The sequence below is a fragment of the Heterodontus francisci genome, chromosome 3, assembly GCF_036365525.1.
Source record: "Heterodontus francisci isolate sHetFra1 chromosome 3, sHetFra1.hap1, whole genome shotgun sequence".
NCBI lineage: Eukaryota > Metazoa > Chordata > Chondrichthyes > Heterodontiformes > Heterodontidae > Heterodontus > Heterodontus francisci.
Window position 1 is genome coordinate 134,580,080 of NC_090373.1, and position 18,084 is coordinate 134,598,163.

At 42.7% G+C, this 18,084-nt stretch overlaps 1 protein-coding gene across 1 annotated transcript in view; it reads right to left on the reverse strand.

Annotated features, from left to right (window-relative positions):
• Positions 1–1,027: 1,027 nt before the first annotated feature.
• pex7 (peroxisomal biogenesis factor 7) overlaps positions 1,028–18,084 on the reverse strand; it is an 86,704-nt gene continuing 69,647 nt past the window's right edge. Inside the window, exons 9-10 of the mRNA XM_068018770.1 lie at positions 8,048–8,147; positions 1,028–2,297 (exon numbers count right to left, since the gene is read on the reverse strand). Of these exons, the coding sequence (XP_067874871.1) occupies positions 2,229–2,297; positions 8,048–8,147 (169 nt within the window). The 3' untranslated portion in view covers positions 1,028–2,228. The remainder of the gene's footprint in view (positions 2,298–8,047; positions 8,148–18,084) is intronic.

The window sequence follows — 18,084 nt, forward strand, 5'->3', positions numbered from 1 at the left end:
TCCACTCCTCAGTAAGTAAGGGCCTCGAGCCCCGCTGTTTATTTATACAGCTCCCGCTCTGGATCCCCCTCCTCCCAGGTCCGCCGCCAACAGCTGCTGCCGGTCTGCTCCTCACCACCACCTTCACAATGGCAATTAGGGATGGGCAATAAATGTTGGCCGAGTCAGCAATGCCCACATCCCATGAACGAACAAAAAAAAAAATTAAAAGATTTAAATTGTGAAGCGCTACAAGTTGTTGGATGGTTTGCTCCACCCCTCCATTCTCCTCTCAAATAATGGCTCGCCCTCACCTCCGAGTTTCAAGAAGTTGCTGCATTTGCACAATTAAACTCGCCTTAGAAAGTTAGGGCTAGTTCTGAACATTGTAACAGTGTAAGTACCTTTTTTATGATGATATTTATGTTCCTGCAATGCCAATCAACCTCTCCCACCCAGAATGTGAACAACTGAAAAAGTGGAATTTCATTCCTGCTGGTAGTAATTAGTTAAGAGATTTTAAAAGTTTAAAATGTCTTAATTGTTTTCTTTCTTTTCCTTGCCTCATTTTTCCCTCTTAATTCAATCTTTCTTTCCCTCCATTTCTTTCTGTACCAAACTTGACTCCAATTCATCCTATTTCCTTCTCCTTCACTCCTCTGTATTTTCTCTATCCTTAAATCACATTGGTTAATGAGATTGTTGGTTCCCTCATTCACCAAGGTCCCAGATGCTCTTGTCAACAGCTGGCACTTTCAGCAACTTGCAGGGTAAAAGCTTTTCAAGCTGATGGGCGAGAGACAAAACCTAACTATCGCAGCATGCCACGAGATGCTCCACTCCAGCAAAATCTGGGCCAATATCTCCTTCTTTGGCTAAGCAGCTTTTTTTAAAAAAAATTAAACCTTGGAAACGACTTGAGACTTTTTTCTATGTTAAAGGTACTAGATAAACGGAAATTGTCTTTGTTGATGACAAGATAACAAAGGACTAGTTAGCCTGAAAATGTGAATTATTTCAGAATATTTATTAAAACATATATACACTTCATAATGGTATTAACAAATTAAAGACAATATCTGTAAATGTAGCAAGACAGAAACAACCTAAATATTCTGAAAAGTGAAAAGTTCTTTTTGTAACAGAGTTCAAATTAACAGGATTTTCTTCCTTTGAATGTTGAAAAAGTGTTCAGGAAACCCACATTGTAATAATTCCCTGCCTAAAGAATGATTTAATTGTACTTTTTAAAGAAGAGCAGGGAATGTTTTCCAAGGAATTAAACCAAGGACCTGTCTGACTGTTTCAGTGGGCATTCTGGTAGTCCTATTCAAGGGTGTTCTCCTGGTATATTGGTCAAAATTCCTCCTTCAGCCAACACTGTCAAAAAAACAGATTAACTGGTCATCCGTTTCTCAATGTGGTTTAGCTCCAATCTCAAAGACGCAATCCATTCCACCAGAATGAAATTTTTCAATTTCTCACACCTGAGTAAGATTGTCATAGTAGTTTCAATTTGTGCCAATGTTTTATCTTATGGCCAGTTGCCCATCAGGAACTAGCATGAATCTGGTCAAACTCATTTCAGATCCTTATGGTCAGCAGAGAGACTCTCATCACAATAGTCTGGACCAAATCCCAGGGCTGCAAAGCCATGTCTAACCCACTGTAGCAACCCAAGAAACAAGAGGAAGATAAACATGGTTTGAGCAGATCCTCTTCATTATCCCAAACTTGAGGGTGAACCATATGAACAGAGCAGCTTCTTGTATTCAAATACATTGCCTCAACTGCACAGTCTAAGTGGCCCACAATTTCCAACCTTTTCAATGGTTAGGTACTAAGTCATATTGAATTCACATAAGAAAATTAAAAATAAATAAATAGATTAACTCCCAATATTGAATTTCATCCACCATTTTCTCAAGCATTCTGTATTGCGAACTGATAGAATTGCCGCCATTCCCATTTCTCAATATTTCTGGTAATTTAAACAAGATATTAAAACACAAAAACTCAATTATTTTCCTCCTTCAAGTGCAAGTCACCAATGCAAAAAACACTTCAAACTGTACATCCAGCTGAATACCGATTAGTAAAATTGGTGAAGAGCTTTACAAATTTACTGACGATAACCATTTACTTGTATGAATTCTAAAATGTTGCATATATCTGCAAATGAATCAAACAGTAATCTTTTACACTGTTTTTCAGGATACGGTATTCTAAATCTTGCAGTGATGTCAAGTTTAATGACTAACTGTAAGGCAAGCTGGAGTATAGATCTTCACTGTCTCATCCCAGGCACAGTCTGCAACCTGTAATGAAAGCACAACAGAAGGCCTGAGTTAGCAGTTTTTCAGACACTACCCATCTAAAAACACAGTTAATAAGATACCAAATCAGACTAGGAATATGGCAAAACCATAACTGAATATTGGAATGGTACAATCTCCAATTGGGAGAATTAATAATTAAAATTTACATTATTGTTTGGGATGAGGGTAAATTAAACAAAACTGTAAAATCATTCATTTAGTCAGCACATTTTAGAGTCATAAAGTTATAGGGTTATACAGTACAGAAAAAGGCCCTTCGGCCCATCGTGTATTTTAACCTCAATCCTTCATGATGCCATGTATCTACTCTACTGGATTAGCATATCAGTGGAAAAACAAAACTAAGCATCCCCAGAATTGGCTGCACACTGCATTACAATATATTGTTATGTAGGCCCCCACCTGCCAAGAAAGAAGCTCATATATTTCGCCACATGGACATTAAATTTTAAAATTGTTGCTGGGAAGAAAAGAAGGCCTATCACAAAGGGTTGCCAAGCCCCTGGCTGGAAAGACATTTTTTGCACACTAGCAGTATTGGAACAAAGGAACCAGTCCCTGCTCCAATTTAATCCACAATGGACTTTTGATTACCAGACATTGAGGAGCTTGCATTCCAGGTTGACTGCTAAGATGGCCAAATACACAAACAGATGTGGTCCCACACCCCTAGTCACATGACTAACCTGCTGGGAAACCTGAGTTTTTTTTAACTTGAACTTGCTACAGAGTTTTTGAACTGGCAGAAAGCTGTTTGCTCCTGGACTGAAAAGACCGCTCGTGGCTGGCTTGCCACAGCCTCTCCTGTCTGCTCTCATCTCTCTCACCAGCTTTGGAATCCATTGAAGACATATGAACCCCGAGAGAGAAAAGTCTCCTACAGTGAACAAGGTTTAAGAAGAATGCTGGGCCCCAACGAAAAGCAAGATCTACCTGCAAGCAAGGACTACAGCGAGCTCGAAGCACAGTAACAAAAACCCCTCTTCAGAGCTTGCCTCAAACCTCTCCAATCTTTTTCTTCTGCTCTTTTCTGTCTCTATTTGCATGTGCGTATCGCGTATGCATGCGAGTGTGGGGCGCAGCGTGTATCTGTAGGCGTTAACCGAATTAAAGTTTTAATAAATTTCACTTTTCTTCTTTAAACCTAAGAAAGCCTGTTTGTGCTAATTTCTTTGCCTTATAATTGTAAAGCGGTGAACAAGGATTCATGAAGGGGGAAGCTAAAACACAGTGTGTTTAAAACAAAACCCTGTTACAGTAAGACCAGGTGAATGCTGAAAGGGAACCCCTAGACCTCTTTCTCATCTGGTCGTAACAATATAGTTTCTGCACATATTGAATGGAAAAACCTGGTGCATCAGGCTGCCTTTAAAAGATTAGGTAGACTGGAAGGATGCAAATAGCAGTGTTCCTCAGGGGTCATTGTAGATTGAGCAGATAGATCTTAAATGGAATTTAATATAGAGAAATGTGAGGTGACACATTTTGGGAGGAAGAATAAGCCAATGATGCATACAGTAGATGGTGAAACTTGCTAATAAGTAGAGAAGCTTTAGGAAGGATGTCAAGATCATGGAGATGGTGCAGAAGAGATTCACTGAGATGATATGAGGAAAGACTAGAGAAATTGGGATCTTTTCAGCAGAATGAAGTAGATTAAGAGGAGACTAAATTGAGGCACTCTCCACTCCTGCTGTGTTAAAATTATGCCCTCCAAAATCCAAGAATCTTAAGGGACTCTAAGTGAAGACATATTTAAAACTGCTTGCTAGAATTTCGGCCTTGGCTGAAATCTAAACTATTTTACCTTGTTACGGGTGAAGCAGCCTTCCCACCTTCAGGTCAGAAGGTGCAGGATTCAAATCCCTGCTCCACACAGTCACTGTGAACAGAGACCAAAGCACTGGCTCTGAATTCTGGGTTGACATCCAGCAGCATACTCATCATTTGATTGATGACGGAAGGGCTGTCGATGTCATATACATGGACTTCAGTAAGGCGTTTGATAAGGTTCCCCATGGCAGGCTGATGGAGAAAGTGAAGGCGCTTGGGGTCCAAGGTGTACTAGCTAGATGGATAAAGAACTGGCTGGGCAACAGGAGACAGAGAGTAGCAGTAGAAGGGAGTTTCTCAAAATGGAGACGTGTGACCAGTGGTGTTCCACAGGGATCCGTGCTGGGACCACTGTTGTTTGTGATATACATTAATGATTTGGAGGAAAGTATAGGTGGACTGATTAGCAAATTTGCAGACGACACTAAGATTGGTGGAGTAGCAGATAGTGAAGGGGACTGTCAGAGAATACAGCAGAATATAGATAGATTGGAGAGTTGGGCAGAGAAATGGCAGATGGAGTTCAATCAGGGCAAATGCGAGGTGATGCATTTTGGAAGATCCAATTCAAGAGTGAACTATACAGTAAATGGAAAAGTCCTGGGGAAAATTGATGTCCAGAGAGATTTGGGTGTTCAGGTCCACTGTTCCCTGAAGGTGGCAACGCAGGTAAATAGAGTGGTCAAGAAGGCATACGGCATGCTTTCCTTCATCGGACGGGGCATTGAGTACAAGAGTTGGCAGGTCATGTTACAGTTGTATAGGACTTTGGTTCGGCCACATTTGGAATACTGCGTACAGTTCTGGTCGCCACATTATCAAAAGGATGTGGATGCTTTGGAAAGGGTGCAGAGGAGGTTCACCAGGATGTTGCCTGGTATGGAGGGCGCTAGCTATGAAGAGAGGTTGAGTAGATTAGGATTATTTTCATTAGAAAGACGGAGGTTGAGGGGGGACCTGATTGAGGTGTACAAAATCATGAGAGGTATAGACAGGGTGGATAGCAAGAAGCTTTTTCCCAGAGTGGGGGTTTCAATTACTAGAGGACACGAGTTCAAAGTGAAAGGGGAAAAGTTTAGGGGGGATATGCGTGGAAAGTTCTTTACGCAGAGGGTGGTGGGCACCTGGAACGCATTGCCAGCGGAGGTGGTAGATGCGGGCACGATGGAGTCTTTTAAGATGTATCTAGACAGATACATGAATGGGCAGGAAGAAAAGAGATACAGAAGCTGAGAAAATAGGCGACATGTTTAGAGAGAGGATCTGGATCGGCGCAGGCTTGGAGGGCCGAAGGGCCTGTTCCTGTGCTGTAATTATCTTTGTTCTTTGTTCTTTTTTATCGCATGAATTATGGGAGTGGATAAAATCCTCCTGTTGCATAGTCTGACTAACCACCTTATCGGCTGGTATAAAAATATGACCATGGAAGAAGTGTTCATTGGTCTGTCAATTCGTCCATTACGTCACATTATTTTCCACGGGAATAATGTAAAGGTACGAAAACAGCAACTTTACGAATGACGAGTTTCACCAGTTTGCTCAATCAGCCTTAAACAGATAATTACCCCTTTTTAATTCAAGTATTCAGAAAGGGGAAATCAGCAAACCACACAGGGTGTTCCACATCATAGTCCTGCCACAACCAAACTCACAATGGTAAACATGAAGCACCACAGCCAGTAGCCAAAGAGAAGCCAACAGCCGAGGTTCCCAGCCTCTCAGCTCAAAGTACAAGCCAAGTAAAACTAAAAATAAATCGGTGGGGGGAGAGAGAAAATTATTCTTAATAAGAAGCTTCATGGATCAGACGAAAATTGCCCAGCTAATTATCAAATAGCATTAATTTGTTCACTTCTCATATTGTGTTGCTGCAGAAAACTAATTTTAATCAACCCAACTGAAGCAAACAATTATGGGTGATGTGTCCTGACTTGGTCAATACTAGTCTTATCTCTGCTGATAAGGGCACGGAGAATCGAGGATAAATTAATGTTTCATCACTGAAGCTGAATTTACCTTATCTCCAGTATACCTTTGTTCTATTAACTGTATTTTATATTTTTCCAGTTCAGGGATACTTTAGAATTAAAAGTCCTTAATCCAGATGTGTATCCGTTTATAAGCATCTAGCAATCTACAAGTTTATATGTTTCTTGAAACCTGGATGTTAAATCACCCCAATCTAATCTCTCATTCAGATGTGAACAAATTGCAACCAGTGAGGTGCTGACACCCCTTCTAAACATTAGCTCAAATGAGAGCTTGAGTTGGAATGTGTTAATTGTCTGTTTTAGGCCAATTCAGCCAATTTGCATCTGCCACAGAGTAGATTTCAGTGAACTGACTCACTCTTACACTCATCTCCCCTTCCATCAATATAAAAAAAATCAGAAATAACCAAGTGGGGAATTCAAAAAGAACAAAAACTACAACTGCTTCCTTTCATCATCTGCATTCTCAATTAATTGCCTGACTGTATTGCAGCACTCACCTGTACTGTATAAAATGTGGGCGGTGAAATCTAATCACCCACGCTTTTCTTAATCATGTTTGTTCATTTTGATAAGTCTCCAGTGAATGTTGCCAACAGTCAGCTCTCCATTAATTCATTAATGGGCACTACATCTGATCCATTAACTGATTTAATTCTGCCACTATGGCTGCTGTCTCCAATTCATCACCATACTTTATCTTCAGCCCCAAGGGACCTTTCACAGCACTCTTGGGACAATCTGATAAATCAACTGCAGATTACAGCAATAATTCACTAACTTTTATTTCTTCCTGGTGAAATGAGAGGAGTACAGGAAGAAGCTTTAATTCCATTTTCTGTTCACGCAAAGGCTGCTTTTCCAACTCGGCACAAAAATCTGATATGATCACTATTTGTGTCATGTTGACAGACAAAATAAAATCCACAGTGTAGCTACGTTTTCTTTGTAGTAATGGTGTTACCATTTTGCACACACTCATATTTCACCAGTGAAGTGCATACATTGCCCCAACACCTGTTCATATCTTTGTATACATTGTGATACAGTTGAAGTGAAGCATGTCCAATTATTGCTCTACAGATTTGAGCACCTGCTCTACATTGGACTGGTTGTTTATTTCAAGCATTCACTCAGAAGGCATTTTTAAAAGTTCATATTGTCATTTGTAAGAAAGATACTACTTTCTTATCTGTTGCAAAAGGTTTTCCTTTCCAGGTTCCTTCCCTTCTCTTATCAAGATTCTTGCTGAGGTGACAGCCCTTACCGCCTTGCCCAAATAATTCTTCACGACAGCCCAATTAGCAAACACTGGCAGGTTATTTGAATGTAGAAGGCATCACACCCAAATCCAATGGTTCAACGCTTGCTTATTTACCAGTAGAAGTTGATGGATCTTATTCAGAGTAGAAACTAGAGCCCATTCCCCAATGTGTTGTGTCAATTGAGATCAGCTATCTCAGTACCAAATCCAAATCAAACCTTCAACTGTTCTGGTCTGCATGGCACAGTGCCACAGCAAGCAGTACTTTTATTTATTAATCTGATGAGGCAGCTAACAATATTTCACAAAAAAAGCTTGCCTTAGCAAAAAGCTCAGCTGATGCTTCAGTAAATAAAACACACAAGAGTAATCTACACAGTCAAACGTTCAACTCCTTTTATCCGCTCTGTTGTTTTACGCTGATGGCACTAATTAACCAAGATCTGAAGAACATTACATTTAACCGTGGAGTAATAAAAGGTGTACAAACTGAAGAAATGTGTTGTTTTATATTGCTTCACAATGTGACTTCCCTGCAGCATTTCTGGTCTGCTATTTGTTCCAAACCAAGGATCTGGAACTTGTTTATAGCTTTTGTATTAATTCATTTTGATCAACTGTCAAAGTAGTTAGTCACGTACCTGACCAGGGATATGTAAGCTGAAATCAAGGCCGCATACAAATTCTGTGTGGTGCTCCACTGTTTCAAGTAACGAGTCAGGCTTGGAAACATCCCAAAACCTATGAATGAGAGCAAACAAATGCAATTAGAATAACTGAATGGACTTAAAATCATATTTTAAAGTTATGACGCAGTTAGTATTCCAATGAACAAACTGAGCCATTTGATGTGTAACTTAGTCAGTTATTAAAGTTCCTACTGATACAGATGCTCAAAGGAGGCATGTATGTGCAAATACAAGTACCTAGTGTGTTTCTATTTCATGAAGAATAAAATAGCTGGTACAATATTTCAGCATATTTCACTTGCTCCCAAGCAGCATGAAATAATTTTAAAAAAGAATTCAAGTTGCACAAATTGCAAATAGCTAAATTTATTTGGTATTTTTGAAATAAGATTTACATAGACTCTCTGGTAGGCATCAGAGGTAGAAGATATCCTGGGCTGGAGGTCAACTCCTCTGGATTTCAGAGATGAAAGAACATTTGAAATGTTTTAAGATGCATGTTTCCTTCTTTCAGCAGTGAACATCATAAAAATTTGATTTGTCAGCTGAATCTAGCAATCTAACTCTCTCCTCAGTGCTGTGTGCTAATTTTAGTGCTACAGAATCTTTACTATTTTTAAATTAATCCTTCTCAGGATGTGGGTGTTGCTGCCAAGGACAACATTTGTTGTACTTTGTTAGTTGCACTGAGGTGGTGGTGGTCCTTCTCTTGAACCGCTGGCTTAGTTTGGGTTTGATACAACTGAGTGGCTCGCTAGACCACTGAAGAGGACAGCTAAGATTTAACCAGGTCGGTATGGTACTGAGTTCACACACAGGCCAGACAGCAGGTTGGGTTAGGACAGCAGGTTCCATTCCCCTAAAACAGCATCAGTGAACCAGTTGGGTTCTGAAGACAATCCAACAACTTCTTGGTCACTTTTAGCTTTTTATTTCCAGATTTAATTAAAACATGAATTCAAATCCTCAAACTGCTATGATGGGATTTGAGCTCACATTCTCTGAAGTATCAGTACAAGCCTCTGGATTACTAGTACAGTAACACAGCTACTGCACTACCATATCCCAATTGAAGATTCTGAATCCATTTTCAAGATAGTTTTCCAAATTCTATTTTATAATCAATGCATCATTATTTTGAAAGCATTGATCAAACCAATTATTATATGTACTTACAATTATAAATGATCTGCAACCACTGCTGCCTCTGGAAATTTTTACAACCCTCAAATCTTATTGAAATAAGTTTCAAAGTCTTTTTTTGTCTGCTTTTAAACATATAAACAATATACAGCTAGCTGCAAGCTACTGTTAATTAGCATACGCTTTATGTTTATGTGTTTCCTTATACAAATGCGTGACCTACCTTCAAGCTTCACTTTCAGCCTTACCGCTGGTTACCCAAAGCTCCAACAAAATGTTACCCAGATATTCAGGGCACAAGTGAATAGTCGTCACTGATTTTACTGAATTGATGCTGATATCGCAAAGACTTTTTAATTCATTCATGGGATGTAAGCGTTGCTGGAAAGGCCAGCATTTATTGCCCATCTCTAATTGTCCTCAAGAAGTTGGTGGTGAGCTGCCTTCTAGAACCGCTGCAGACCATGCGGTATAGGTATACCTACAGTGCTGTAAAGGAATGAGTTCCAGGATTTTGGCCCAGCTACAGTGAAGGCTTGGTGACAAAATTCCAAGTCAGGATGTTGTGTGAGTTGGAGGGGAACTTGTAGGCAGTGGTGTTCCCATGCGTCTGCTGCCCTTGTTCTTCTATGTGGTAGAGGTTGTGCATTTTGAAGGTATTATCAAAGCAGCCTTGGCAAGTTGCTGCAGTGCATCTTGTAGATGGCACAAGCTACTACCACAGTGTGCTGGTGGTGGAGGAAGTGAATGTTTAATGTGGTGTCGATAAAGCATGCTGCTTTGTCCTGGATGGTGTCAAGCACCTTGAGTATTGTTGGAGCTGCACTCATCCAGGAAAGCAGAAAATATTCCGTCACACTCCTGACTTGTGCCTAGTAGATGGTTGACAGGCTGTGGGGAGTCAAAAGGTGGGTTACTCGCCACAGAATTCCCAGCCGCTAACCTGCTCTTGTAGCACAGTATTTATATGGCTGGTCCTGTTAAGTTTCTGGTCAATAGTAAACCCCCAGGATGTTGATGGTGGGGGTTTCAGCGATGGTAATACCTCCAACAACCACAACCATTTTCCTTTTTGCTAGGTTTGACTCCAACCATTGGAAAGCTTTCCCCCCATTCCCAGTAACTTGAATTTTGCTAGGGCTCCTAGACGTCTCACACAATCAAATGCTTGATGTCAAGGACAGTCACTCTCACCTCATCTCTCGAATTCAGCTCTTTTGTTCATGTTTGGACCAAGGCTGTAATGAGGTCTGGAGCTGAGTGGCCCTGGCAGAACCCAAACTGAGCATTGGTGGGCAGGTTATTACTAAGTGCTGCTTGATAGCACTGTCAACAACACCTTCCATCACTTTGCTGATGATGGAGAGTAGACTGATGGGGCGGTAATTGGCTGGATTAGATTTGTCCTGCTTTTTATGTACAGGACATACCTAAGCAATTTTCTACAATCGAGAAGGTGTCGAACCTGTTCTGGAACAACTTGGCTAGGGGCACGGCTAGTGCTGGAGCACAAGTGTTCAGTACGACAGCGGGATGTAGTCTTTTGTATATCCGGTGCCTTCAGTTGTTTCTTGACATCATGTGGATCGAATCAAATTGGCTGAAGACTGGCATCTGTAATGCTGGGGACCTCAGGAGGAAGCCGAGAAGGATCATCCACTTGGTACTTCTGTCTAAAGATGGATCAAATGCTTCAGCCTTGTCTTTTGTACTGACATGCTGGACTTCCCCCAACATTGAGGATGGGAATGCTTGTGGAGTCTCTGGTTACCTGTTTAATTGCCCACTACCATTCATAACTGCATGTGGCAGGACTGCAGAGCTTTGATCTGATCCATTAGAACAAACAAAGAACAAAGAACAGTACAGCACAGGAACAGGCCATTCGGTCCTCCAAGCCTGCACCGATCTTGATGCCTGCCTAAACTAAAATCTTCTGCACTTCCGGGGACCGTATCCCTCTATCCCCAACCTATTCATGTATTTGTCAAGATGCCTCTTAAATGTCACTATTGTACCTGCTTCCACCACCTCCCCCGGCAGCATGTTCCAGGCACTCACCACCGTCTGTGTAATAAACTTGCCTCGCACATCCCCTCTAATCTTTGCCCCTCTCACCTTAAACCTATGTCCCCTAGTAACTGACTCCTCCACCCTGGGAAAAAGCTTCTGACTATCCACTCTGTCCATGCCGCTCATAACTTTGTAAACCTCTATCATGTCGCCCCTCCACCTCCGTCGTTCCAGTGAAAACAATCCGAGTTTATCCAACCTCTCCTCACAGCTAATGCCCTCCAGACCAGGCAACGTCCTAGTAAACCTCTTCTATACCCTCTCCAAAGCCTCCACGTCCTTCTGGTAGTGTGGCGACCAGAATTGCACGCAATATTCTAAGTGTGGCCTAACTAAAGTTCTGTACAGCTGCAGCATGACTTGCCAATTTTTATACTCTATGCCCCGACCGATGAAGGCAAGCATGCCGTATGCCTTCTTGGCTACCTTATCCACCTGCGTTGCCACTTTCAGTGACCTGTGGACCTGTACGCCCAGATCCCTCTGCCTGTCAATACTCCTAAGGGTTCTGCCATTTACTGTATACTTCCCACCTGCATTAGACCTTCCAAAATGCATTACCTCACATTTGTCCGGATTAAACTCCATCTGCCATTTCTCCGCCCAAGTCTCCAACCGATCTATATCCTGCTGTATCCTCTGACAATCTTCATCACTGTCCGCAACTCCACCAACCTTTGTGTCGTCTGCAAACTTATTGATCAGACCAGCTACATTTTCCTCCAAATCATTTATATATACTACAAGAGCAAAGGTCCCAGCACTGATCCCTATGGAACACCACTAGTCACAGCCTTCCATTCAGAAAAGCACCCTTCCACTGCTACCCTCTGTCTTCTATGACTGAGCCAGTTCTGTATCCATCTTGCCAGCTCACCTCTGATCCCGTGTGACTTCACCTTTTGTACCAGTCTGCCATGAGGGACCTTGTCAAAGGCTTTACTGAAGTCCATATAGATAACATCCACTGCCCTTCCTTCATCAATCATCTTTGTCACTTCCTCAAAAAACTCAATCAAATTAGTGAGACATGACCTCCCCTTCACAAAACCATGCTGCCTCTCAGTAATAAGTTTGTTTGTTTCCAAATGGGAGTAAATCCTGTTCCGAAGAATCCTCTCTAATAATTTCCCTACCACTGACGTAAGGCTCGCCGGCCTATAATTTCCTGGATTATCCTTGCTACCCTTCTTAAACACAGGAACAACATTGGCTATTCTCCAGTCCTCTGGGACCTCACCTGTAGCCAATGAGGATGCAAAGATTTGTGTCAAGGCCCCAGCAATTTCTTGCCTTGCCTCCCTCAGTATTCTGGGCTAGATCCCATCAGGCCCTGGGGACTTATCTACCTTAATGTTTTGCAAGACACCCACCACCTCCTCCTTTTTGATAATGAGATGACTGAGACTATCTCCACTCCCTTCCCTGGGCTCATCATCCACCAAGTCCTTCTCTCTTTGGTGAACACTGATGCAAAGTACTCATTTAGTACCTCGCCCATTTCCTCTGGCTCCACACATAGATTCCCTCCTCTGTCCTTGAGTGGGCCAACCCTTTCCCTAGTTACCCTCTTGCTCTTCATATACGTATAAAAAGCCTTGGGGTCATCCTTAATCCTGTTTGCCAATGACTTTCCATGACCCCTTTTAGCCCTCCTGACTCCTTGTTTAAGTTCCTTCCTACTGTCTTTATATTCCTCAAGGGATTCGTCTGTTCCTAGCCTTCCAGCCCTTACGAATGCTTCCTTTTTCTTTTTGACTAGGCTCACAATATCCCACGTTATCCAAGGTTCCTGAAACTTGCCAAACTTATCCTTCTTCCTCACAGGAACATGCCGGTCCTGGATTCTATTCAACTGACGTTTGAAAGACTCCCACATGTCAGATGTTGATTTACCCTCAAACAGCCGCCCCCAATCTAAATTCTTCAGTTCTTGCCTAATATTGTTATAATTAGCCTTCCCCCAATTTAGCACCTTCACCCGAGGACTACTCTTATCCTTATCCACAAGTACCTTAAAACTTATGGAATTATGGTCACTGTTCCCGAAATGGTCCCCTACTGAAACTTCCACCACCTGGCCGGGCTCATTCCCCAATACCAGGTTCAGTACGGCCCATCCCTAGTTGGACTATCTACATATTGTTTCAAGAAGCCCTCCTGGATGCTCCTTCCAAATTCTGCCCCATCCAAGCCTCTAGCACTAAGTGAGTCCCAGTCAATATAGGAGAAGTTAAAATTACCCACCACTACAACACTGTTACCTTTACATCTTTCCAAAATCTGTCTACATATCTGCTCCTCTACCTCCCGCTGGCTGTTGGGAGGCCTGTAGAAAACCCCTAACATCGTGACTGCACCCTTCCTATTCCTGAGCTCCACCCATATTGCCTCGCTGCACGACCCCTCCGAGGTGTCCTCCCGCAGTACAGCTGTGATATTCTCCTTAACAATTAATGCAACTCCCCCACCCCTTTTACATCCCCCTCTATCCCACCTGAAGCTTCTAAATCCTGGAACATTTAGCTGCCAATCCTGTCCTTCCCTCAACCAAGTCTCTGTAATAGCAACAACATCATAGTTCCAAGTACTAATTCATCTGCCTTACCTGTTATACTTCTCGCATTAAAACAAATGCACTTCAGACCACCAGTCCCGCTGTGCTCAGCAACATTTCCCTGCCTGCTCTTCCTCTTAGTCTTACTGGCCTTATTTATTAGTTGTGGAATCGCTTAGCTCTTTTCATAGCATGCTGCTTCCATTGTTTAGCATACATATATTCCCGTGTTGTAGCTTCATTTGGTTGGCAACTATTTTTAGGTACACCTGTTGCTGCTCCTGGCATGTATTTCTACATTCTGCACTGAACCAGGGTTTATCTCCTGGTTTGATGGTAATGGTAGAGTGAGGGAGATGCCAGGCCATGAGGTTGCAGATTGTGGTTGAATATACTTCTGCTACAGCTGATGGCCCACAGCGCCTCCTGGATCCCCAGTTTTCAGCTGCTAGATCTGTTCTGAATCTATCCCATTTAGCATGGTAGTAGTGACACACACCATGATGGAGCATATCCTCAGCATGAAGACAGGACATAATTTTCCCAAAGGTCTGTGCAGTGGTCACTCCTACCAATACTGTCATGGACAGATGCATCTGCGACAGGTAGATTGGTGAGGGCGAAGTTAAGTAGGTTTTTCCCTCTTCTTGGTTCTTTCACCACCATTCGCAGGCCCAGTCTGGTAGATGTGTCCTTCAGGACTTGGCCAATTGGTCAGTAGGGGTGCTAGTGAGCCACTCTTGGTGACAGAAGTTCCCCACCCAGAGTATTTCTCTGCTCTGGCTACCTTCAGTGCTTCTCTCAAGTGGTGTTCAACAAGGAGCAGTACTGATTCATCAGCTAAGGGAGGAAGATAGGTGGTAATCAGCAGGAGGTTAGCTCGTCCATGTTTGACCTGATGCCATGAGACTTCATGGGGTCTGGAGTCAACGTTGAGAACTCCCAAGGCAACACCCTCCTGACTATATACCACACTGCTGCCACCTCTGGTGGGTCTGTCCTGCCAGTGGGGCAGGATAAACCCAAGGATGGTGATGGAGGAGTCTGAGACATTGGCTGTAAGGCATGATTCGGTGAGTATGACTATATCAGGCTGTTTTTTTTCAATTCTGTCACGGGATGTGAACATCGCTGACTAGGCCAGCATTTATTGTCCATTCCTAATTGCCCTCGAGAAGGTGGCAGTGAGCTGCCTTCTTGAACCGCTGCAGTCATTGGGGTGTAGGTACACCCACAGTACTGTTAGGAAGGGAGTTACAGGATTTTGACCCAGTGGCAGTGAAGGAAGGGCTAGTTCTAAGTCAGGATGATATGTGACTTGGAGGGGAACTTGCAGGTGGTGGTGTTCCCATGCATCTGCTGCTCTCATCCTTCTATGTGGTAGAGGTCGCAGGTTTGGAAGGTGCTGTCGAAGGAGCCTTGGTGAGTTGCTGTAGTGCATCTCATAGATGGTACACACTGCTGCCACTGCGTCAGTGGTGAAGGGAATGAATGTTGAAGGTGGTGGATTGGGTGCCAATCAAGGGGCCTGCTTTGTCCTACATGGTGTCGAGCTTCTTGAGTGTTGTTGGAGCTGCACCCATCCAGGCAAGTGGACCATATTCCATCACACTCCTGACTTATGCCTTGTCGATGGTGGACAGGCTTTGGGGAGTCAGGAGGTGAGTTACTCGCCACAGAATTCCTAGCCTCTGACCTGCTCTTGTAGCCACAGCATTTATGTGGCTGGTCCAGTTCAGTTTCTGGTCAATGGTAACCCCCAAGATGTTGATAGTGGGGGAATTCAGCGATGGTATTGCCATTGAACATCTCTCTTGTTGGTAATTGGCCAGTTTGGATCGGTCCTGTTTTTGTGTGCAGGACATTCTTGGGCAATTTTCCACATTGCCGGTTTATGTCAATGTTGTACCTGTACTGGAACAACTCGGCTAGGGGCGCAGCTAGTTCTGGAGCACAGGTCTTCAGTACTATTGCCAGAATGTTGTCAGGGCCCATAGCCTTTGCAGTGTCCAGTGCCTTCAGCCGTTTCTTGATATCACGTGGAGTGAATCAAATTGGCATCTGTGATGCTGGGGACCTGAGGAGGAAGCCGAGATGTTGCTTGATGAGTCTGTGGTACAGCTCTCCCAATTCTGGCACAAGTTCCCTACAGAGGAGGAATCTGCAGGATCGACTTGGCAATGTGTACCTTTGTCGTTTCTGGTGCCTAGGTCATGCCAGGTGCTCCATCCGGTTTTAAGAACAAAGAACAGTACAGCACAGGAACAGGCCATTCGGCCCTCCAAGCCTGCGCCGATCTTGATGCCTGCCTAAACTAAAACCTTCTGCACTTCCGGGGACCATATCCCTCTCCTCATAGCTAATGCCCTCCAGACCAGGCAACATCCTAGTAAACCTCTTCTGTACCCTCTCCAAAGCCTCCACGTCCTTCTAGTAGTGTGGCGACCAGAATTGCACACAATATTCTAAGTGTGGCCTAACTAAAGTGCTGTACAGCTGCAGCATGACTTGCCAATTTTTATACTCTATGCCCCGACCGATGAAGGCAAGCATGCCGTATGCCTTCTTGCCTACCTTATCCACCTGCGTTGCCACTTTCAGTGACCTGTGGACCTGTACGCCCAGATCTCTCTGCCTGTCAATACTCCTAAGGGTTCTGCCATTTACTGTATAACTATTCAGTTTGTAACTAAACAGTGCAATAAGCTTTGGGCTTTTATGACCAAACATTGGAAGTACAAAATCTTGACACATATCTAAGATTCGTGGCTTTTTTTTCTTTACGTATTTGGCTAATTTACTCTCTTTCCCCCTTTGCTTCATTTACATTCTGCAACACAGCCAGCTGGATAAGTACTTTCTTTCAATTTCGCTAAGTATGAGAGCATGTTATGGATTTTCTTACATGGACTAGGTCCAAAAAAAAACAAAAACAGTTTGCTATGCAGCGCAGGATAAGACAGCTTTTCAGAGCTCCCCAAATGAAGGTTTTACAATCATTAGATATCTGAGCACCTGTCACCAATAGAACTTGAATGTTCAATGAACAAGAATTTAACTCATGCGTACCATCTGACTACAACCATCATCAATTTTTGTAAAGATGCTTCAGCCCGTTAGTGTCATTATATTTTATCATATATTTTATGGATCACATTAATAATTAAAAAATATGTAGTCTGATTGTTTTACTTTATAAACTGACTTTAACAATCACATTGTCAATATTTATAGAACTAGACATCTTGCAATTACTGCATGTCAACAGGGTGCAGAACAATTTCTGTTACATGAGATGCATCACAAGTGCAAAGTGTTCATCACACTTGATATCCTGATTAACAGCAATAAGGCACCATTGTTTCAAGAAGTGGCAATGGATATCTTGCTGCTGCAAATGCAGCAGATGAGGGAAGACCTTGCTGTCCTCCCCAGGGCCACTGGGTCAGCCTGAAGAGTACTTCTGATGGATTGGCACAATATTGCTGGTCACATATATGTCAACAGCACTGTACAGCAAACCTGGATTCAATACCAAAAAGTGTTCCAATGATCTCACCAGGACTGGCAAGGTATGATATTTTAACGTGACTTCATAGTTGTATTCCCGCCTACCCACACATTCTAGAGTTGTTGCACTCACCGACATTCCAGAAAACAAAATTTAAATAGCAGCAGTAAGTTAACTAACTCTATATATTTTCAAATATATAATCTTCCTTTCAAAAGCACAAATGAGAGCAATATAAATGCAGCAGCAAAACAGTGTGTGGTTCTAGATTTTCCACTGCACTGCACTCCTAACCATCCTGTTAGAAATCTAAACAGCCCAGAAACCAGAAATCTCCACCCTGGCATATTGCTCAGCCTCCCAACTGATGCTGAAATCCTGCTACGTTATTGTATCCGGTCACTCAGTCCATTTGTGAAAATTATACCTGATACGTTCTAGCCATGCGGAAGTGAAATTAAACATGTGTCAATGGGCTTCCTCCAGTTGAAAGCCAGATAACAACCTCATAATCTTCTACTCAATAATAATAACCTGTACTTATATTGTAAAAAAAAACTGCAGGTCATCGACCTGAAAAACTTCTCTGTCAAATGCTGCCTGACCTGCTGGGTGTTTACAGCATTTTCTGATTTTGTAGTTACATAGTACTCCTCACACAGAAGAACATGTCTGAATGTTCTACTTGGTTGCTGGGTGGGGAGG